The sequence below is a fragment of the Gobio gobio genome (genome assembly GCF_949357685.1).
Source record: "Gobio gobio genome assembly, chromosome: 25".
NCBI classification, from domain to species: domain Eukaryota; kingdom Metazoa; phylum Chordata; class Actinopteri; order Cypriniformes; family Gobionidae; genus Gobio; species Gobio gobio.
The window spans coordinates 20,842,079-20,866,351 of NC_137121.1; the positions used below are offsets into that span (position 1 = coordinate 20,842,079).

The 24,273-nt window shown below is 38.6% G+C and overlaps 1 protein-coding gene across 2 annotated transcripts in view; it reads left to right on the forward strand.

Annotated features, from left to right (window-relative positions):
- The window catches only part of tafa5b (TAFA chemokine like family member 5b), a 66,374-nt gene that overhangs the window by 38,475 nt on the left and 3,626 nt on the right, over window positions 1-24,273 (forward strand). For both annotated transcript variants that reach the window (XM_079809895.1, XM_079809894.1), the window contains exon 2: window positions 8,309-8,458. In XM_079809895.1, the coding sequence (XP_079666021.1) occupies window positions 8,309-8,458 (150 nt within the window). The remainder of the gene's footprint in view (window positions 1-8,308; window positions 8,459-24,273) is intronic.

Below are 24,273 nucleotides of genomic sequence, written 5' to 3' on the forward strand. Positions count from 1 at the left end.
ACACACCTATGACGCACACGCATATGCACAGTCAGCGATGGCAAGTCTGGAAGTATAAGCGCTACTTTTCCCTCGTTGAGGTGAAAGGTAAGAATGTTTATGTAACGTGCAACTTATGCCCAGGAAGAAAGAGTCTCTCCACGTCGGTAATTCTAATCTAATGAAGCCCCTCACATCATCACATGCCGCCACAAAATTAGTGGCTAAAAACTCAGATGATAACGCAAGCTCCACTACCAAAGAAGTAGTTCTGATAATATTTACACATTACACTATATTAGGTCTACTGATAATATTTTCAACAATGTATTGAATTGGATAGGTGTCTCTCACATTGTCCCACAGCAACATTACAATAGTGTACATTAATGTACAATGTTTTATAATAATAATTTATTCTATTTAGTGTCCAATTCATTCATTTAACATATTTAGTATTGGGGGCATCCAAGTTATTTGACATATTTGAACATTTGAAAAATAAAAAAGTAACACAGTAGTTACTTTCCCTGGTAATTAGTTCTACCAGAAAGACTCGGGAGATAGAATGATGAATGAAGCATACATTTATTGACAGCCCAGCAAGCATAATAAAGTTTTGGCATAGGCCCCGTCCATAGTTTATAATCCGAGGGTAGCAGATCAGCATATTCCTGCCTGAAGATGAAGGCAGGGGCGCAGCCGACCCCCCTTTGGAGGTATGGACGGAACCATCCTGGTGGTGGTGGGGAGGATGGAGGTTGTTGTCGCATCGGCATCTGCGAACTCAAACATGTGTAAGTACGACCTTTATACAGAAAATATGAAGACGTGATTGGATAGAGATGAAGTTAATAAGTGACGAAGTGATTAAGTCTTCCTGGCAGAACTTAAGCTGAAGCTTCCATTTAATTTTATAATGATGTAACTCAGTTACTATTTGTAAGAAGTAACTAGTAACTATAACTAATTACTTTTTTAAAGTAACGTGCCCAACACTGCCTGCATCTGTACTACAAGTGAAATGAAAGCTCTACTGTAAGTTCTGCCAGGAAGACTCAAATGTTACGCCACTTATTACCTTCAGATCTAACCTTTCATGTTCTAATACCGGGAATATAAAAGATCGGTACTTACACATGTTTGAGTTCTCAGATCCTGACGCCAACATTTTTCCTCCACCACCAGGATGGTCCCTTCCCATACCTCCCATCGGGTCGGCTGTGCCCCTGCCTTCATCGTCAGGCAGGAAATGCAGAGTCTGATTATCTCTTCATCATGGCACCTGTTAGTGTGTGGGATATATTAGGCAGCAAGTGAACATTTTGTCCTCAAAGCTGATGTGTTAGAAGCAGGAAAAATGGGCAAGCGTAAGGATATGAGCGAGTTTGACAAGGGCCAGAGCGTCAGAGTCAGAGCATCTCCAAAACTGCAGGTCTTGTGGGGTGTTCCTGGTCTGCAGTGGTCAGTATCTATCAAAAGTGATCCAAGGAAGGAACAGTGGTGAACCGGCGACAGGGTCATGGCCGGCCAAGGCTCATTGATGCACGTGGGGAGCAAACGCTGGCCCGTGTGGTCCGATCAAACAGACGAGCTACTGTAGCTCAAATTGCTCAAGAAGTTAATGCTGGTTCTGATAGAAAGGTGTCAGAATACACAGTGCATTGCAGTTTGTTGCATATGGGGCTGCATAGCTGTAGACCAGTCAGGGTGCCCATGCTGACCCCTGTCCACCACCAAAAAAGCCAACCTTGGGTCCTGCCATCCATGTGGATGTTACTTTGACAAGTACCACCTACCTAAGCATTGTTGCAGACCATGTACATCCTTTCATGCAAACAGTATTCCCTGGTGGCCATGGTCTCTTTCAGCAGGATAATGTGCCCTGCCACAAAGCAAAATTTGTTCAGGAATGGTTTGAGGAGCACAAAAACGAGTTTGAGGTGTTTACTTGGCCTCCAGATTCCTCAGATCTCAATATAATTGAGCATCTGTGGGATGTGCTGAACAAACAAGTCCGATCCATGGAGGCCCCATCTGGAAACTTACAGGATTTAAAGGATCTGCTGCTAACATTTTGGTGCCAGATACCACAGCACACCTTCAGGGGTCTAGTGGAGTCCATGCCTCAACAGGTCAGGGCTGTTTTGGCAGCAAAAGGGGGATCAATATTAGGAGGTAAATGTTATGCCTGATCGGTGTAAGTATACTAGCAGTGTACTATTTTAATACTTGTAGTATACTTTGTAGTGTATGTAGTGTCATGCATTCTTTTTTATCAACACTTGAATGAGGGTACGTTTCATAAAAAAGCAACATTTCAAACAAAAAGCTGGTGAAATTCATAGACGTTGTCCGGATGCGATTCAGAACGATGATCAAAAAAACAGATGGAGTAGATCGAGTCCATCAACACCCACAAAGCTTCACAGTCATTTCCTTTTCATGGGTTCAACATTTCATTCACTAACATTAGCCAGTTTTGATGTACATGCTGATGATCTCGTTATTTTACATATCTGCTTACATATGCGATTGCTTGTTTCTGCATTTTCATCACCTGATCCAGAGATTCTGTACTAGAAGATGGGTAATAACGCCCGCTACCAATACCATATAACATTGAAAACATGGATAGTCGGAAAATTCAGTCAGTACACTACCAGTGGACTAGCCTACACAAAAATTCAGACACACAGAATTAGGAACATATCTGTTCTCATTATAAATCAAGATTTTCAAACAATGTAAGTTTATAAGACAGTATGTGAAACTAAGTATTCAATAAATCCATTCAAACAATTAAACACAACTTCAAGTCAGGTATACTTAGAATACGCAAGTATACTTGTATCGCGATCAAAAGATTGAGTACAGGTATAGTCCAAAACATAGACCTCAAGTATACTTAAGTGCGATTTTAAGTATATTTCTGAGAAGTACACAAAAAGTAGACTGGAAGTATACTTTATTTTTTTAAGTTTAGAAGAAGTACACTAATAGCACACTTGAATAAACTTCTTTTTTGTAAGGGTTAGTCAATAGAATGTGTTAAAGGGACCATCAAAATAAAGTGAAACCTTCAATTTTATTGTTTATTGTATCAAAATTGCAATATTATCTGAATTACAATATCTACTGAACTAGATATTTGAGAGTTATATTTGCAATCATTACTTTTCCGTATCCTCAGATGGCCTGACACGTTAAGTTACAGCAAGGAAAAACATATATTTGTGAGACAATGGAAGAAGCATGACACCCAAAATGATTCCTCTGTACACAAGTGTCTATTTTTTCAGCTCCGCACCCCGTTTTGTCCCACGTCTCGTCAATCAGAGAGCTTATTTTGAAGAATACATTATTCAATTCGGAGCAACTTTGATAACGAGGACTTTCCACCCACATCACCGCTCTCATTTCCTGCGAGATGCGCTCGCATCATTTTCTGTGATGATGTAATGGTGAAGTATCTGCCCTGTCATATGAACGATTCCACTTTATTCAGAGCTTCAGTTCAATTCAGAGTCTTTGAAGAGAGAAAAAGCAGACGTTCACCTATTAGAGCAGACACCAGAGCAATGCCTTCTGATTTTTGTATGCTGATATTTGATTTTGCAGAGAGAGAGAAGCAAGAGCAAGAGAGTGAAAAATGATGTCTGGAGAAGAGGAAAACAGATAGAGAGGGGGGAAAAAAATCAAATCACCTCTTGAAAATGTTCCAATAATCACTAACGCGCTCCAGCAACTGAGTTGGCCAAAAATAGATTGAATTGAAAGTTCTCTTGGTATTTTATGACGAGAGTAGCTTGCAACAAGGGTAGTCTGGAGAACTTTTCTTCACAATCTTTTGTGTTGATTTTGGCAGTTCTGACAAACCTGCAATATTTTCTTCTCAGTTTCAAATGTAAACTGAAATATTGGGTGTAATAAAAGGCGATCGCAGGGGCTTCGCATCCTGATGAATCGATGATGGTCTGAGAGAGGAGAGGAGAGCCTCTGAAAGTTATGGCTTCCTTTCTCTAGCGCCCGGGGCAAACTGATTTTCAGCTTTGCTCATAAATGTAAAAAAAAAAGGTAACTGGCTGTATTTTTTATTTGTGTAGAAAACAGATATGCAAACCAAACCAATCCAGCCTGGAGGTGCTTTTACATTCAGTACCTCTGCACCGACGCCGCGCCTGTGGCGGTGGACACGCCATCCATCATTGTTTGTGCTGGAGCTCATGCATGTTTGGTCAGATGAGCCCTTTCACACGCTGTAGATCAAACCTCAGTGGCATACATATACAGACATACAGGTAATTTTACATGCCAATAATTCTGCCGGTCGCCGTATGTAGTCGAGAAGATGCTATAATCCATCATGTGCTACAGACATACACCCTCATATGTCACTCACAGCTACACTAGATCACAGTTGCCCTGAGACTATACATAGGCTACTAATGACTGCTATACTCAAGACATTTGAACGCTTCTTTCTGTAGTGAACTTAATTGTCGCTATATGTAGTGTAGTGGGGTTTAAAGTGACTACATCACAAGGATTCACATTTTCTTGGATCTTTTGAGATAAAAGCACTTGAAGTACTATGAAACATACTGTAACTTGCTCAAACCTTCCCAGTCAAGAAAGATAAATTATTTTATTTTATTATGTCCTTGAATATTTCAGTGCAATCTTAACATTTATGTTAGCCTGACGTCGTCATACTCAGATTCTAGTCAGAATATGAGTCTGATTCTGCTCCACTGGGCTGTGATTATTGGGCCGTGTTTCAAATCCAGTTGGCATCCAGGCTACATTTATGTGGCATATTCTAGTGTGAACAGCACCTTGCAGAACTCAAAACCAGTCAATAAAGATATCTTGTTATATTATTTATTACTTTATTTTTATTCATTTTTTAAAATTTAGGCTAATAGTTAGGGCTCTGTTGTTAACCTTTATAATACCTTTGCAATATCTTCAATAAACGTTTAGTTATAATTTAATTCATTTAAGGACTGACACTTTTTTTTCAGTAAACCTCTGTTTAATAAAAATAAATAACAAGCAATTTTGTAAAACTGCTGTACCGAACCCATACCGAACCGAGGTAAGTACAGAACCATCAGTTTTGTGTACCGTTACACACTTAATTTGTATTATTATTATACATTTGTAATATTAATGATAGTTATTATTATTAATAATAATATATTTCAGTTATTTAGGGGTTGAAAGAAAGTATGTGAAATTGCTTGCTGGATGTGTTGGAATATAATATAATAATAATCAGAGTTACCTTGTACATGGCATGCATTAGGGATGCCACAATTCTCAATATAATATTGAACCATCCGGTACGGCATTCACCGTTCAATACACGCTTGTGAATTGTGTTTTTTTTCACAATCCGCGCTTGTGAATTTATGCATTTAAATCATTATTTTTCTACACATTCTATCATTTACCTCCATCCCAATACTGAACAACGCGACATACATTCACATCACACGTTAGTGGTGGAGTTATACTCACGGAACACTATAGTTATTCACAATCACGAAAGTTCATTATTTGCATGCGTTTTAAAGCCTTGCCGGTTAAACATTTCATTCGCCTGCTTATGCACATGCGCTTTTCCGAGCACGCACACTAAAAGCCTGTCAAACACGTGATTACTGGACTAAGTAGTCTTACTGCACTTATACTGTCAAATACACACAACGTTACCATAAACACAGTCGGTTATGTATAAAGAGAAAGTAAAATCTGTATATTAGATGCGGGCTGGTCTTAAATTGACTGCAGCGCAGCCTAGTGAACACGCTGCAGCTTGTCCTTAAAGGGACAGTTCACCTCTAAAATGTTGTCATTATTTACTCACTCTAATGTTGTTCAAACCTGTATTAATTTCTTCTGTTGAACACAGACAGTTGAATACCAGACAGTTTATGGTAGCCATTGACATCCATATGATTATTTCCTACAAAGGGGACCAGTAACTGTTTGGTTTCCAATATTCTTCAAAATATATTTTATGTCCAACAGAAGAAAGAACTTTATTCAGGTTTAAAACAACTTGAGCTTGAGTAATCGATGACAGAATTTTCATTTTTGAGTGAACTATTAATAAAACAACAAAAGACAAAGAGAAAATCACTCACTGCTCTTGACTGAAAAACTAATACAGTAGCTAAGAATCAATGTATATTTTATAGTGAAGTCTATGTAGTGTTTTATGTTTACATTTATTTGTTCAATTTCATACTTAAATGCTGCTGTACAGCTCTGAGCTGCCAGTGTAAATCTTTATATATATTTATTTGATATTTTCTATACACTAGGAATGTGTACAAGGGTTTTTTAAATTTAAAAGAAAGGTTTTTCAAGTCTTTTAAGTAAAATAAAAAAAGAGTATTGCGATTATGTTTTTTATTTTTTTCCTTAACCTCTTGCTTTTCCTGTCACCTAAGAATGTAATAACAAAAACACTTGTGACAAGCCATCAGAACCGAACCGAGAACCATGGTTAAAAAACCGAGGTATGTGTTGAACCGTGGACTAACTGTTTTGTTGCATCCCTAGCATGCAGACTCTTTATAATCATCGGTAGAGTTTAGATTGATATGTTTTTCGTCCTACAGGTAATGTGAAAGCTAGTATGGCAATTGTGACAGACTGCCTGTTGAAAGCTTGGCAAAGGACAACCTAACTGTATACATAACCATTTCTTTTTAAGGGGGTTGGGGTGTTGAGGCATCCTGCCGCTGAATTAATCATCATCTAACATAAGTGATCTCTCAAGAGGTTGTACGCTACTTTCTAAGCCATCTGTCTGGACTTACAGTGGGCTTTGTGGAAGATCTGCAGCCCACCCTGATGCATCAAGCTTTTTTCCGCTGACACGTCACTGCTAGGACATGATTCACTGTCGCAGGTCCATACCCAACATATTGCACTAGCTTGATGAGACCGTGTATATAGATTCCTGTTTATGCAGGTGCAGGATAATAGAGGAACATTGAACAATGGCTGCAGTGTGCAGCTTCAGCAGAACTTGGTCCCCATCAGTCTGCTAACAAGGGTGATGCCTCAGTCTACAATATTAGTAGGGAAACTAACAGCTCAGCACCGTAAAAATCCATTTATTCTGTCAAAGCTGTGGGCTACTTCCAAAAACAGAGCGTTGTGGTGTTTATATGGGAGACGCTGGTTTAAATCTGGCCTGCGTCACATCTAAATCTGTTTTGTGCTTATTTTGTGTCAGCTTTGTGCTTTCCTGTTAAAATGGATATATACAATTTTATGGCTGAAACGTTTTTAATGATGAAAAAATGACTGCAATTTTTTAACTTCACCACTTCAGTCGTTCCTCACCGTTTGTCCTATAATTATGAGAATAATTCATGCGGCATGCTGAGGAGAGCTGTACTGTTACTTTTCTTAGCATTCAGGCTTGTCATGTTCACCCGGTAGATGATAAACCGAGCACAAAAACAGCATATACTAGCATTGAAGACCTGAGTAGAGCTGCACAATTTGGGGGATAAAAAAACTGTGATTGGGATTTTAAGTGATTTACAATAAAAGAAAGAAGAGAAAAAGCTCCAGGTTTGCTGTGCTTATTTGTATTTGTATTACAATTTGGCCAAACATGTTGTGATTTATATATTAATGTGACTATTATAAATATAATTATTAGTAGTAATAAATAATAAAAAATCAAATAAATATTACAATTAATATTATATTATTATAATAATTATATATAATTATTATTACTAAATTAAAATATTAAAAGACATTTTAAATAAATACAATTATTATTTTTACTTTTATTTTTACAATATATCAGTGAAATTTTTTTTTTTTTTTGACAACATCTACTTTTTAAGTGCTTCTCATTACAAGTTTGGGGAGATGGTTGGTGCATGTCGTGTTCCCAAATGCACATTATACCCAAACTCAGTTAATGTAGAGCAGCATTTACTGTGAACCAATCTCTGAGACACCAAAAAAGTGCTAATTAATGAACACAATGACTTGATTCACCCTAAAACATGCATCACATATATTTATTTAATTAAATGACAGTCTATATCACAGTCATATCAAGATTTCAGCTAGCAACCACCCTGAACATCCTTGCAACCGCATATAAATGTGCTAAAAAACACTAAGAACATATTAGCAACCGCGTAGCAACACCCTGGCAACCAGCCACAACGTTCTAGCATTCTGGCACCACTGGCGTTTTCTTAAAAAAAGATTTGATTGTCGTCCTGGTGTTATTGAAAGCCCAGCTGACATTTATCTAAACTCTTTGTCCTTCATTCAGGTCAGCTGGTGGCAGGTACATGTGAAATCGTGACTCTGGACAGGGACAGCAGTCAGCCAAGGAGGACCATCGCCCGGCAGACGGCCAGGTGTGCCTGCAGGAAGGGCCAGATTGCCGGCACTACCAGAGCCAGTCCAGCATGTGTGGATGGTAAGAATGAGGAGGGGCTGAGGTGGGACTCAACCAGGCTTTGGTGCCACTGCCTTTAAGCCCACCAGAGCAGCCATAGCGGGGGCTTTCAGAATCCAGACTGATCCATGAGATTACACTGCTCAGTGAGTGTGGCTGAAGTGTCAGTCACAGGATTTGGAATGTTGCCGCAGGTTTCATCAGTGCCTGAGGTCACGTGTGCCGAATATTTTACGAGATGATGGACGCTGGGGAAATTTAGACTTGGTGAGATTAGCTCCGAGCTGCCGTGTGTTATTTAAATAGCAAACTTTTGAAAGCACTAATGACAAGTGAATCTTGACTACAGGTTGTAGTATGAACAAACTTGAGTTTCCAAAATCTTTAAATGCACAAAGCTGCATCAGCAGTCAGACGTAACTGAAAGACTTGCAGTTCAGTACACGAGTCAAACGTTAAGTAATGGATTCAGTGATTAAGTGAAGGATTTGTCAGACTGATTCAAACCAGTCTTTTTGAGCGTTTCATTAAATGAGCTGGCTCATTAGAGTCATTTGTTCATGAACCAGCCTCGTTCAAACACCATTGTGTATATTCGATTGATCAGATTTAGCAAGTGTGAACGGCAAAAAAAAATCACATGAGATGCTACATTAATATGTGGTTTGAAATCTTAATTAAATATAATTTCTAGAAATTCGTTTCAGTCTGACTGCTCTGATCAGATTTTGCATGTTTTATGTGACTTTTGTCACGGCACATAAAGCGTGAATGTCAAACGTTGTTATAGGAAACATGCTAAAAGTCAAGGCAGAAACAAGGTTGTGTTGTTGCAAAGTGCCAGACAAGCATAAAAATAACAATATAACGGAGACAGAGTTTGCTTTCTGAATGATTCATTAAAATGCCCCTATTATGCTTTTTCGAATATGCAGTGTGTAATATAGCTGTTAATGTAAATGACCTGCAGAGTTGCAAAGTTGAAAGTGCACAATAAACGTATTGTCTTCCAAAAGAAAGAATCGATTCTGAACCGCCTTAACAAGTTGTTTTTGTTCAAATGCCACTGCGTTACGATTCTACGTCACTAGAAAGGATATTTGCATAATGCTGTTGTACCTTGTCCGTCTGCCCACAAACTCGTCATTTTACCGACGACTGCTTCTCAAATCTCGCAGGACGCTTGCTCTTGAAAGATGGGTGAGTGCACAGTTTATTTGGACCAGCTTGCTCCTCAGAATCACAACCTGTAGGTAAGAATAATTATTGAGGTATATATTTTCTACCGGTGTTCAAAATACGTAGTTTTGTGTTTTATATTGTGTAAGTTTCCGGCTAACCCACGTTATGACTGTCTTATATTTCTGCAAATCAGCTGTGGGCCACTATGACCTAAAACTGTGTCTATTAATGCAGATTGTCTGTCGTTCTTACTACTTTGAGTAAAGATAAAGGATGGAGCCAGATTTGTTTTGCAAACTTTAATGTTAAATCAGTCATTAATGTTAGTGCTCGGCTAACATATGCACCGTTATTGATACAGTTAACAGTTATATTGCTACAGTTTCCGCATGTGCACCGCTATAAATTAGAAATATATACATTGGTTTGTTGAGTCAAATATGCACTGGGCTGTCTGGCCAATTAGAGCAGAGTAGCTTGCGGAAAGGAGGGATTTAGAGAGACTGATCCATCCATTGAGTCGTTTGAGAATCGCTGAACATTGTGGTGATGTGCACTGTATATTATGAGAAAATGAAATGGTTTTTTTTTACCTTCGATGCACGTAAACCTGTTGTAGGAGACCTCAAAAACAAAATCAGGATCCTATAAAATAGCATAATTGGGGCACTTGAACTGGCTCATTACAAATCATCCATTCTCAAATCAGACTGTTAGTTTTTTATAGTGCCAAACTATGACAAATGACACAAATGAAAAGTAAATGCAAATTGTATGTTTAACTACAGGTTGCCATATGAACAAAGTTTCTCAAATCTTTGATTGAAAAGAACGAGCTTGTGCAGCTGTAAAGCGAACACAATGGAAAGACGTAATACAGGGTCCTTTATCTCATCACAATTATTTCAGCGTGTTGCTGGTGTTGTATCTTAGCTTTTTTAATGCGATTCAACTGCATTTGTCAACTTGAAGCAAATGGCACCACTTACTCGAGAGCTTTTTAAATGACATTTTGCAAGTCCTGTACATTTGTTGCATTCCCTTTTTCCTCAATTTAGCTTTAGTCTTGCATGGACTGGGTTTTCAGCGTGACCTGCACTTATCTTCATGTGGTCGTATGTCTTCTTGCCTTCAGTTGTTGCTATGACACCCGAGTAATTTCAAGACATATTTCGTAAGGTAGGAGTTTCTTCATGGCCAGATGAAAGTAGGTGTTCTTGAGTAATTGCTTTTGAAAGACAGTCCTCCATGTTTCTACGACCTTACATCACCTGTAGTGGGCTACACCACATGGCAATCAGTAGCCATGGCTGAAAAAATTTCCAGGAAACGATGAAAAAATAAAATGTGTAAACACAACAATGCAAGTAGAAAAAAAAATGCTGTGGATGTCATGTTTCAGTAATTCCTCATTGCCGTTATTGGAAAATTGTCTCATGGCTTATGAAACAAATTGACAATAAAAATCAGTCACTCTATGTTGGCATTTTCTAACAAGATATCCGGATACAATTTCTCCATCGGTGCGAGCAGAGGTCTTGAGGCTTTGGCCTTTCAAAAATGCAGTTATACCATAACAACCAATGGATCCTGCTCTTCAGATATAAATTTAAGCCTTAGAAAGAAAATCTCAGTGTATCCAATTGACAATTTACCCCCTGCATGTGAAGACAATCTTTTCTTGAACTACACATGCAGCTCCCTCAATATTTCCCCAGTTTTGTTTGCTGTTTAACTATTTACCCCACTCGCTTTTAATTTTGTGTAATGTGGCTCTCCGCAGCTATTAAAGAATTATTGATTTCTTCAATCGTTTTGTTTCTTTAGATAAAAGGCTTCTGCTAAATATAGCCCGATCTCTTCAAATGAGGCAAAGATGCTGTTTTTATCTTGTTCTGTGCCCCGTGGCTTATCTGATAAAAGGCAGGCAATCAGACAGGTTTTGATACTGAGAAAGAATAGCCATCACGTCTGCCATTATGCATTAGAACTAAGACCGCCAGCTTTAGTTGCATGACAGCAGGTGCCGAGTAAACAAGCCCTGCTGATGGAAGGTGAGCAGACTTTTGTATTTATCACATTGAAGACCAGTAAAACAAGATGACACTGTTGATCATGTGTGGCTCAGTGGTTGTGCATGGCAAAGACGGAAAAATCGAAAAATCTTGTTTAAAATGCCATTATACCATTTTATTTTTTAAATTATCAATTTAATGACTCTAAAATGTAATGTTTTGCAACACCTCCTTATACCTTGAATACTTGTAAGTGTTCCCATCTGTAAAATGTTTTAAAATATATTTTTCAATGTAAAAAGTCTATTTTACAAATATCGTGAATTAATAATTCATAAATATAAGTATAAGATTATTATTGTGTACATACATATAAAAATGCCTACACGTCATAATGTAAAGTCACTGCGTGTATCAGAATTAGCCTATGCCTATTTGCATAACGATGAGCAAGCAGGCGTGGCGTCATTGGACGAGCAGATCCATTTCCTCTCTGGAGAAGCGGTCAGTTTCTCTGCTTGCAAATTCCGCCATGTATTATTATTGCACGTTACGCCCAAAACGCACCCATTATTAATTAAGAGAATAGAGACAACCCTTTTAGACCATGCGTTGGGCACGCCAACCATTTTTCCTGTCGTTAAACTAGCAAAAGTGGATTCAGACACGCCCAAAGTGCACCTGCGCTTCAGACCGTGCGCTTAAATCGTTAAAATAGGGCCCTTAATTTTACAGTCGGAGTAGGAATCTTTAGGCACCTCACGATCCGATCCGATTCTGATAGTCACGATCCGATTCCAAATCGATTCTTAATCAACTTTTATTTCTTATTAATTAATTAGTTTACCGACTTGAAAATCTTAAAATCAAATTAAAACAATTTTATTTTAAGACTATTAACTCTATAAACTAATATAGCTTCAAAACATCAAAGCAAGTACTAAATAACAAAGAGGTGCAGTGTGTAATTTTGCGACATCTAGCGGTGAGGTTGTGAATTGCACCCCCTACCCCTCCCCCCTTTCGGAGCACATAGAGAAGCTATGGTGGTCGACACAGGACAAAAATGTTGTCGTTAGAGAGAGCAGAGAGTGACTAGCGCTCTGTTGAGAAGTTTGTACGTTTAGGGCAACTGTACAAACATGGCGGCACAAAATGGTGACCTGCGTTGTATGTAGATAGAAATGGCTCAGTCTAAGGCAGGGGTGTCCAATCCTGCTCCTGGAGGGCCACTGTCCTGCAGAGTTTAGCTCCAACCCCAATTAAACACACCTGTACCTGCTAATCAAGGTCTTATTAGGCATATTAGAAACTTCCAGACAGGTGTTGAGGCAAGTAAGAGCTAAACTCTGCAGGACAGTGGCCCTCCAGGACCGACTTTGGACAGCCCTGGTCTAAGGTAATAAAAACATAACGGTTCATTATGCAAGGTCTTTATACACCACTGAAAACATAGTTATGTATATTAGATTGCATTTCAATTCTGTCAATAGATCCTCATAAATACTACACACTGCACCTTAAAGAGTATCTGAACGTTTTCCATTCAAGAGCTGTGAGTGATTTTTCTCTCATCTTTACTGTTGTATGATTATTAATGATGACATCATAGACAGTGGGTGATCTAAGAAGCTACATTCAAATTAATGCACAGATCTCTTTTGAAATATAAGATGTTGTTTGTCCTGTCTATTTTATCCCTTAAGACATAACTAACTGTGTTTACATTAATTTCGCGTCATAAGCATTTTGAGATGCAAGTACATTTAACCACTTAAATTAACCATATGAGCGCTCTTCATAAAACGCACGTCAGCATTTGAAATTGAAAGCAGCCTTCTGTCAGAGTGAGTTTCATATTTTTAATATATAAGCCCACTGCATTCCAAACTAAATAAATGATGCCTTCGTAGAGCATTTGTAAGGAAAATACCGTCGACCGACACTGCGCAAGCATAACATCAAGCAAAACGCTCGTGTCTCACAGCGCATATTCTGTGCAATGAAGCCAGTGAATGTCTCTGTAATTCGCTTCAACCTTTCTGAACTTTATGAAAGATTATTTTATGGAAGGCTCGAGTGGTGTGTGTGTGAGGATTTGGAAGCAAGCAATACAGGTGTTAGGTCTTAGTAAAAACTAAGCTCAGAATCGATCCATAATCGTTGGAGAGAGAATCGTGATTCATCGACTTTTTTCTCCCACCCCTATTACATATACTTTCTGTAGTAATGACAGTAAATTATGCATAATTCAGACCTGCCAATCTGTATGCATTTTGTGTAGCGGGTACGCATTTTGACCTCAAAGTATGTACTCTAAGTACTCTAAACTATGCGAAATCCTGGTGACACCTCTGTGCACGTGCAGTATTTAAATCAACCAACAGTAAAAGAAGTGCGACCAATCATAGCGCTGGGTTCATTTCCCAAATAGCAAGCGGGGATGATTGACAAATACGTGTGGTCTATCATTAAAAAGAGACTGCAAATTGGCAGCAACACAAAATCCTGCTCGATCCCCCTTCCACTCCCGACAGATTTCTAAGCGAGGACAGTAAAGTAGTCACAGTACTTCTAACTCCTGAAAGTAAAGGGGTTGGGGTGGATGTTTTACAGTGTACTGTACTAAGTGTTCTTTTGTTTTTTTGGCAGAATGAAGAAATTAAAGACAGACATACAGTAAATATGACTATTGGCGTAGTTTTGGTTAGATTACGACCAATGTTTACTCTAAAATACTGTGTTAACAGGAATAGCACAAAAATGTGTGTGACTGTTAATAATAACTAAAGTACCTGTATATACTGTATATTTATTATTATTGTATGAAAACTAGCATGTTACTTATGGATTTAAAAGTACTGTTGTTTCAGTGCTGCACGAGTTCTCTCTCACAAACACAAATGAAAATTGACGTGCTAGGTTTAAATTTTGTTCTTGCTTGGGATTTTTTGTCAAAAATGTCAGAAAACATTTTGCATTACCCATCCGTGTTTTTAAAATTTGTTAAATGACGGACGCTTTAATGTTAACCACACAACCCCTCGTTATATGTAGGACACGGCTAACTTATACTTGATATTTTTAGAATAAGCAATTAATTTGGCTCTTATTGGTCCTGTCAATTCACTGTCAACTGTTTCCTATAAATATTTTGTATTGGCAAACATTTAATGCTTGTGCTTGTCCTGTTTATAATGTGCAATGATCAAATTAAAAGACATCAAATGTGACACGCCACAAATACAACCCCTTTTTTTCCCTGTGGGATTTAGTATCATATTTGGATATTGGAATAATAAATTAAGTATTTTAAATGAATCACATGTACACACAATGTTCCTATTTTTAATGTTTTCTATGGGTTTTTTCATTTTAGACTAGTTGACTAGTCATTACAAAACCTGATGTAAATCACACATCCCTAATGTAAATACTTGAAATTACAAAAAAAAATTAATCCATTTATATTAAATAATTGAATGAGATTCACTTGTGGTTATCAGTTTGTATAAGCACACATTATGCAATGCAATATTAAACATGAATAATTTTTTTTTTTTGGAGCAGGTGTATTGAAACGTTTGACTGTATATTATAATATAGCCCAGTGCAGTGCAAGTGAATTTGAATTGGGTCAAATTCAAAAAACTTTAACAGTCAAAACTATAATTATGAAGAGAGGCGCGTGTGTGTATGTGTGTGTCTTGCAGACTGCCTACGTAGAGGAGAAAAAACATTTAAAAATTGTGGCTGTTACAGATTCTGCAAATTTTTTCTAAAATCACAATATTTGAGAAATTGAGACCAATTCAGGCAGAAACCCTTTTCACTACATTCATAGTAGAACACAACTTGCCGTTAGCTGCTGCGGACCATGCCAGACCACTGTTTAGGGAGATGTTTCCCGATAGTGAGACTGGATTGTTTTCTTCACAACCAATTTATATGTTGAAAAAAACAAACAAAATATATATATATATATATATATATATATATATATATATATATATATATATATATATATAGTTCTAAAGTTTGGAGTCAATAAAATTGTTATAAAAAACATTTATACTTTTTTACTCATTTTTAAGGATGCAGAAAGACATTTATAATGCTACATTTCTAGAAATCTTTCTACAAAAGATCATGTATAAATGCTGTTCTTTTGAAATTTAATTTATCAAAGAATCCAAAAAAATCACAGTTTCCTGAAGGATCATGGGACACTGAAGACTGGAGTAATGATGATGAAAATTCAGCTTTGCTGTCACAGGAATAATAATACAAATACATGTTATAATTTTACATTTCTTTTAAAAACATTTGAAAAAAATGTTGTATGGATATATATTGTCAAAACGTGGAGGTGTAGCATTGTATTCAGTGTATCAGCCGTGTTTAACACAAAATTAAGTACTCACACACAGACCAAACCATGAAAAAAACAACATTCTTTAGAATGAAACCAGGCTGAAATTATGTATAATTCATGTTCGTAGCATAATTAAATTTTCACTTGTACAAGTACAGTGACAGGTCATTTCTAACTGCAAACCGCCTCAATGTAATATGAATAGCAAGAAAAGCAGAGCCGAAAACACATTTGCTCTCTGGAATCTGTTAAGATGTCTTGGGTAACGACATCGACATGACAATTAAAATGAATTTATCAGCAAACCAATAGGAAATTAAACCGTCATGAAGTTTTCATGTAGAACAGAATCAAAGTGGCCTGAAAAGTCTGGCATCAATATCAAATCAGACTGAAAAAGCTAAACGAGAGGCGGCTGCAGCATGTTGGGACTCAGAGGGACTGTGGATTCTGCCTGGAAGCGGGCGCGAAGTGACAGCAACAGAACCCAATTCCCTCAGCTGGTGGTAGCGAGGAGGTGAGAGCCGACAGCTGGAATATGCCCTGAAAACTATGAGGAAAGTCAGGGGAAGGAGAGCATTTTAACAATTAGACAAGGTGATCGTCGTCCGGGTGTCAGGATAATCAAGTCCCGCTCACTGAGCACCTGCATTAATTCCATATCTTTGACTCCTCAATCGAATTCGGAATGTCAGTCCAAGGATTAGTAATGTTTCCCTAGTCACACAGCCTAGATGGATGTGATAGGTCAGGGCTGACCCCAGGCAGCCAATTCAAAGCATCTGCCTCGTATCGCTGGTACTATGCGGCAGCATTACAAATGGGATGCCGGCTCCCCAAAACATTCGGGAGTGGCTAGAGAAGTTCCACGCCATCAATCAAGACACCAAAGTCAAGATGGAGATTGTTTCATCTGGGAATATCACGTCGGGAACACCAAAAGCTAGAATTGCCGTTCACATCCTTTACATTTTAATATGAGTTGCACTTGCTAACATGGCTTTATATTTTTTGAAAGGACAGATAAGGACAGAAAATATATTGTTATTTGGCTCACACACTAAATAAATACAGAGGCTTGACATAAGTGGTCCCACTAGAAACTAATTATATAATGCATCCTCTGTGTTTCCACAATGCTCTAAAAATTAGCATGCCCTGTGATGAAGTGTCTGCAGGTGTGCCCATGATAACACAGATTACACAGACTCTCCGCCTTGACTCCTCATATATTATTTTACACAAACATTCTCTCACAAAAATAACATCATTTTGCTTTCTAGAATCAATTATGCAAGTGAGGACCATCAGTGTACACATATTTGTGTATTTGGTGATGAATCCAAGAGTATTATTCGGGGCATTATCAAAGCAAGTTTTATGATGGTGTAAATGTACATAAATATATACAGTGTATATACAGTGTAATATATATTTATATAATATATACATATAAAATTACTGCAAAAATAGATTATACAATACAATTTTAAAACATTAAAATGCTATATTATTAACAAAAACTAAGTATTGTGCGTACACATTAAATTATTAAAAATATTTATTCATATTATCATTGAACAATCAAATTGTTTAATGTTGTAATACTTTTTTAAAATAAAAATATTAATATAATTAATTACATAAACTGTTGCAAATGAATTTATTTACCATAACAACATAATTGTCTGGAATTTTGTAATGGTAAATAGATAGTTAAATAAATTAATATTATTATACCGTGACATGGACTCATCTATAGTTTCACTTTTATGGACTTTCAGTTTGTTGTCACATGTTTCTTTGTCTGTATTTCCCAGCACTCATCTGTTCCCATGGACACTAATCTTCCACCACAGCTGCACATCAATTAGTGCGTTACCTCTGTGTATTTAGTTTCTCTGTGTTCAGTCTTTAGTTGTTGTTTGTGTGTGTTTTACACGCTGTTACTTTGATACCATCTAGTTTAATAAAACATCTAGTTTATGTTGTATAATCCTGTCTTCCTCATCATCAACATCTGTGTGACAGGATAACTGACCAAAATGTATTATGCAGCCAAATTTGCTGCGATCGCCTGGATTTTTTTGTTTTCACTAGAAACTTCTGTCTTTACGTCACCAGTCCCTTCGACGACGAGACCCTGAAGTCATTGTTCTGGATTGGTGCGAACTACCACCATCCAATTGACCTCCCTATTGACTTAACTGGAGGGACGCCATCATCCGGTGTCTGGAGAGTCTACCCCCGGTCCAGAACACAGCCGGACCCAGAGCCTGTTTTTCACCACCTGCGACCATGGAGGAAACGTGTGAGCCCCCCGCAGATGGAGAGATACTTTCCGCCACGATGCATCAGCCAGAGCCTGAGGATAAGAGGCAAGTGCGGACCCTTGCCCCGGAAGAGGAGCCCCCCAGTGTGTTTGATCAGGGGTGTGAGCCATCAGTGGCCGAGGGTATTTTGGTGGATTTAGAGACTGAGGACTGGCTGACTTTGGCGTGGAGGTATCATCTCCAACCTTATCCCACCCCATTTCTGTTTTTTCATCACTGTTTCGGGACCTCTCTATGTATTGTATTAGGGCTGGGCGATATGGCCAAAAAAAAAAAATCCCTGATTTTTTCACCAAATATCCGATTTATGATTTCAATCGATTTTTTCCCCCTCCTACTTAAAATCAATCTGCAGGTAACAAAGAAATTGAAACAAGTTTTAACTTTATTTTGTTTAAAAATATTTGCGGCTTGGTAGCACATACCTGGGGTCCAAAACGTTCAGCATGTAAATAAACCCCGGCTATTCCACAGTATATACAGGCACCATATATTTTGTAATATACAATATACATATCAAAGGTTTATGAATTGATATGCAGATAAAATTAACTTTCATTAACAACAGTAATGTGCAAAAAATTATAGGGAAATTTACCAAAGTTATAGGGAAAGTTACCATTGTTCTTTTAAAGTCTCACACTGAACTGACCGACAGCTTCAATGATTATTAAAGGAATAAAAAAAACATTCAACTATTTCTTCCACAATACCCCTTTAAACTTTTAGTTTTACAAATCATCATATTAAAAATAACATAAAAATTGGATAATATTTAGAGCTTTGAAGTGCTGGAAAAAGTGTGAAGCACTTGAAAACATTCCATGTGGTGTAACTACAGTAAATCATGGTGAATGTTGGTGATTTGTGACTGAAACCCCTGATCCTCGCTCATATTGTCTCAATGTTTCTCCTGGTTTCCACATCAGCTCTGTTTGATCTGATATCTGTGGTTTATAACAGAATTCTGCACCAAACGCTTCCACTAGATCTTGCAGGAGCGATGTTATTAATTCTGTGGTGAATTCAAACGCTTTCTCACTGGATCTCCTAGCGCTGTGTAGTAACGGCGTCACGAGATCAGCCCGCGTGTGAGCTCCCGTTGCGTTGTCTATTATTGCTCCGAGCTGAGAAACGTCTGCGCAGCTCAAAAGAGTAGCGCGGTTCCGTTCAGACTTGAAACACACTTTGCAGCAGGGTATTGTTTGTTCTGCGACTGATGCCGAAAACCCGAACACTTACACTGTCCTTGTTGTTTGTATATCTCTATGGCAAACGCGCGGGGGGCAGGCTGAGCCCATTCGGAACTACGGGAGGCCAGAGGGGAGCGTCGGCGGATGTTAAAGAGAAAAGCAATTTTCATTCAAATAAATCGATGTAAACTACACATTCGAGTTAATCGATAAAATCGATTTATCGCCCAGCCCTATATTGTATGGACTCTTTATCTGTTTCATCAGAACCTTCATCGCTGTTTCTAGACAGCACAGACACCTGCATGAATAATGAATTGTTACCTTCGACCCTGTCAAATCTCCATCTGCCTCCGTCACCGCCCTTCTCGGCCAGTCCCCCAGCCCCGCCCCTGTTGGAAGTTTGCAGCCCTTCACCATATCCTGCAATTCCCTGCTGTGACCGCAGGTCAAGCAACAACCATCAGCACCTGAGCGGATTGATCCAGTGGCTCTGCCTCCAGACTCAGACTTCTTGCTACTTCTCGGCCTGTCGACCTGTCAGCTCTGCCTTGGCTCCTCCCACAGCTCCACCAGACACCCTCTGCCTTTCGACTCTCCCGGGTTCCCTCGTCCCACCGGCTCCCTCTTTGATCAATCGTCACGCCAACACTGCCACGGACTTGCGAATCTTCCGCTATGCTCCATTACTCCACCCCTACGGCTGCAGCGGGCTCCTCATTCCCCTCAGGTACGCCTCGGGCCTCCATCACACCGGCATCGCCTCAGTCAGTCTGGCTCCTCCTCAGACGATCGTTGCCGAGGCATCGCCCAAGCCTCCTGTGCCAGCAACGTCGCTCTTCTCCATCGGCTCTCCGTTTGTGCCCTGGGATACATTGGCTCCACCTCCATTGGTCGTCCCGCAGTTGACATCAGCCTTCACGCCACCTTGGCTTCTCCCTCCTTCGACTCCACCGCGGGCTGTCGTCTCTGGGCTCTGGGTCTGTGCCGTCGAACGCCCTTCATCATCGCCGCTGGGGTCTCGTCCGTGTTGCACCATCCTCTCATTTCCTGTCTTCACTGGGTCATCGCATCGGCCACCTCCAAAGCCCGCTCCATCCCTCCCCTCACCTCTGCTACTACAGCGCGAGGTCGTGCCTAATGGGAGGGGGCGTTATGCCACGGTTATCTGGACTCATCTATAGTTTCACTTTCATGTTTGTTGTCATCAGTCACATGTTTCTTTGTCTGTGTTTCCTGCCACTCATCTGTTCCCATGGACACTAATCTTCCACCACAGCTGCACATCATTTAGTGCGTTACCTCTGTGTATTTAGTTTGTTCATTCTTTTTCTAGAGATTTATTCACATTTGTCATTCAAAATTGAGAATTTTCTTCATTCAGATGCATACAGACCAATAACTTGTGAGTTTTTTTGATTAATTCATACAAGACTCATTAATTTGTGAGTCTGATTACATTGGTCCTAATGTTTGTTTTTGAGTGAAATATGTGCAGCGGCGTGAAAAGCGGTGGAGAAAATATTGGTGTAATGTCACTGTGAAAACAATGGACCCAAAACAATAGATAGAAAATATTCATTGTTATTCACATCCAATTCATTATCAAGGCAATTTATGACATCATAAATTCCCTCAATGATTGCATCACAGTGGGGGGCTTAACACTGAGAACAGAAGGGGCTTGGTGAAGAAACTGTTTGGAATGTAAGCTCATGAATTCATTATAAAGAAGCGCATGTGCTCCTTGTAAATTATGGACATTTCCTTTGTAAGCAAAGCTGATCTGAATACTAGTGTGTGCCATTACTGTGAATGTTAAACATATAGAATCCTCAAGCTGTGTCTGCTGTAAAAATGTATGGACAGATGTTTGATGTTCTCCTCTGTGCCAAACGTTTGAGTAATCGCAGTCCGCTGCAATGAGCAGCCCATCTCATTTATTGTCCCGATAAATCTTGAGTCCGGCCTCTGCATCGGTCATCAGTCACAGCTAAAGTCTTAACTGGGGCAGGAATGACAGGGCCTTGAGGACTGGATCTACCTTTCCTCAGAACATTGTGAATTATTAAAAAAAATACAAATTTAGGTTTAAAAAATACCCAGAATTTGACCATTGCAGTGCTTGCATGTAGGGTCAGGCAAGATGATATTCGTAATGATATTGCTGGAAATATAAAAATTAATATTGTGATGATGATATTTAATCATTATAAATTTGATTAATTTTTGCAAGTCAGTTTCAACTATTTATTTCAAAGAATCAACTCAAATTTTTTATTCAAATTATTGATTTTTGTCATCGCTGTTGCACTGTAACATTCCAGCTATTTCGTTTTAAAGATTCACTTAAGCCTTATTCGCACGGGATTAGTATTATCTGGGGACCTCGTGTGATTTAGAAATTACTCCCCCACATCTGAATTTTGCGTGGCGCATTCGCACGGGATAAGCAAGCCTGTGATTTTACTCGAATTTTCGAACTTATCTCCTGGATATGATGTCAAGACTTGTAAATGTTTTTTCGTTATAGATATAGCTGTATGAAATTATAAACAGCCATATCGATATAATTTTGATTGTTTTATAGTTATAAAAATAATTTAGTTCAGTTAGAGAACAGACGCTACAATTAAAAACTGAACTGAGCAATAATAACAATATACGGCGGAAGATTCAGTTTCAAACCTAAATGTAAAAGCGCCCATTTAAGCGAGTTGTCATTGTACTGTTCTATTTTTGTGTTTTTCATTAAGAATAATATTAAACACACCATTCAAGCAATTTACTCCCAAATTGGTGCTCATTCTAAAGTGAAAGTATAATCCACGCGGCCGCACGGAATTCATAATGGTGCGCATTTTATGCAGCCTAGCTCCATTCTTCGTGAAAGATAAAGATAAAAATGTGCACAGCAAACAAAAACCTTGCAAAAATGATATATACGATCTGCCTAATCCCGGAATTTTTACTTTACATATTACAGACATGGCCGATTCGCACGGGATTAAGATCACAGACATTCTCTGCAATTATTACAAATCACCAGAGGTCCCCAGATAATACTAATCCCGTGCGAATAGGGCTTTAGATTCATAAAGAAAATGTAAATTTTAGCGTCATCTAGTGGTGAGGTTATGAATTGCAACTGCCCAGCACTCACCCCTCCCTTTCGGAGAACATAGAGAAGCTACGGTGGTCGACACAGGACAAAGATGTCGTCGTCTGAGACAGCAGAAAGTAGCTAGCGCTCTGTAGAGCAGTTTGTTCGTTTAGGGCTACTGTAGAAACATGATGGTGTAAAATGGCGACTTCACTGTAAGGGGACCTGCGGTGTATGTAGATAGAAATGGCTCATTCTAAGGTAATAAAAACATAACGGTTCATTATGTACGGTCTTTATACACCACAGAAAACATAGTTATGTATATTACATTGCATTTCTGTCAATAGATCCTCATAAATACTACACACTGCACCTTTAAATCGATTTGCATACCGATTTGTGATTGGTCGATTCTCTTTGTCACTTTAATGTCATTTCGACAACAAACAGTTGCACAGAACAAAAGTCTTAAACCATTTTTGTGCTGCCTTTCAAGCTCCGATATTTTATTCAGCAAATGCATTTTTTTGTATTGAATAATTTTGATTAATGATTAAATATTTGTGGATTGCAGAGCCACGGCTGAAAGGCGCACTGCATATTTTATGTATACAAAAAAGAATTAGAGAGAAATGATTTTGGGTGTGATAATGGAGGTATTCAGTGATCTGTCACAATTTAGATGCCATCTGTACCGGCAAAGAGAGATGCATGAATAGTTAGCAAGAAAATCTTCTCACAAGAATTGATTGCGAGGATTATTTTGATATTTGTTTCTGCCTTTTTCTAATTTCAAAGTCCCAGCGTGTGGATACTTCAAATATACAGATTATAATTCAACAGATTCAATTTCCAGCATCCAACAATAAGAGGAGTTTGTAATGCAAATCTGCTATTGTGCGAGTTATATAAATGATAAGCAAACACAAGATGTTTCCATTCAGAATCAGATACATAAAAGCATATTATCTGAACAATGTCACATTTTGCTCTCAATATGCAACTTTCATATTACTTTTTTGCCCCTTTGACCAAAACCTCCAAGTGCACAGAGTTCTTTGATGTGTTGATTCAGAGAGACTCTGTCATCAGTGCAGTGACAGTCTCAATGCTCAATAGCGGGAGACTGAGGACAGCTCATTAGAGAGCCAGTCTGAGAGCTTACAGTTGTGCTGACAGGACTCTCTTCAGCTGTTGTTTGTGGGTTTGTTGACTTTACTTCTTTAAAGTGTTAAAATGTTGATGATCTGTCCTGTGTCATGCATCATTAAAGGCTACTAGCATCCTACCAGAGACGGGCAGAGAATGAGTTAGAGGTGGGATGCAGGGGGCTTTCAGAGTAGCTGAGTATTTTCCTGTGAAATAAAGGGTTTTGGGGACATCATTATTACTGTATGTCGGCTTGACAAATCCCTAATGCAAGACCAGACATGTATAAAATGTAACGGCTCCTAGAGCTTTCCAGCTTTTCGTGTCCTTGGGATGCTATTACTTTACTTTCTGATCTGATTTATTTTTCCAGAGAGCATTATCAGAAGTCCCACATACTTCCAATGAAGATCTTGGACTAATTCAATCTATTTGTCTATCCTTTCATCTATTCCTTCATCCATCCATCTGTCTATCCAACTA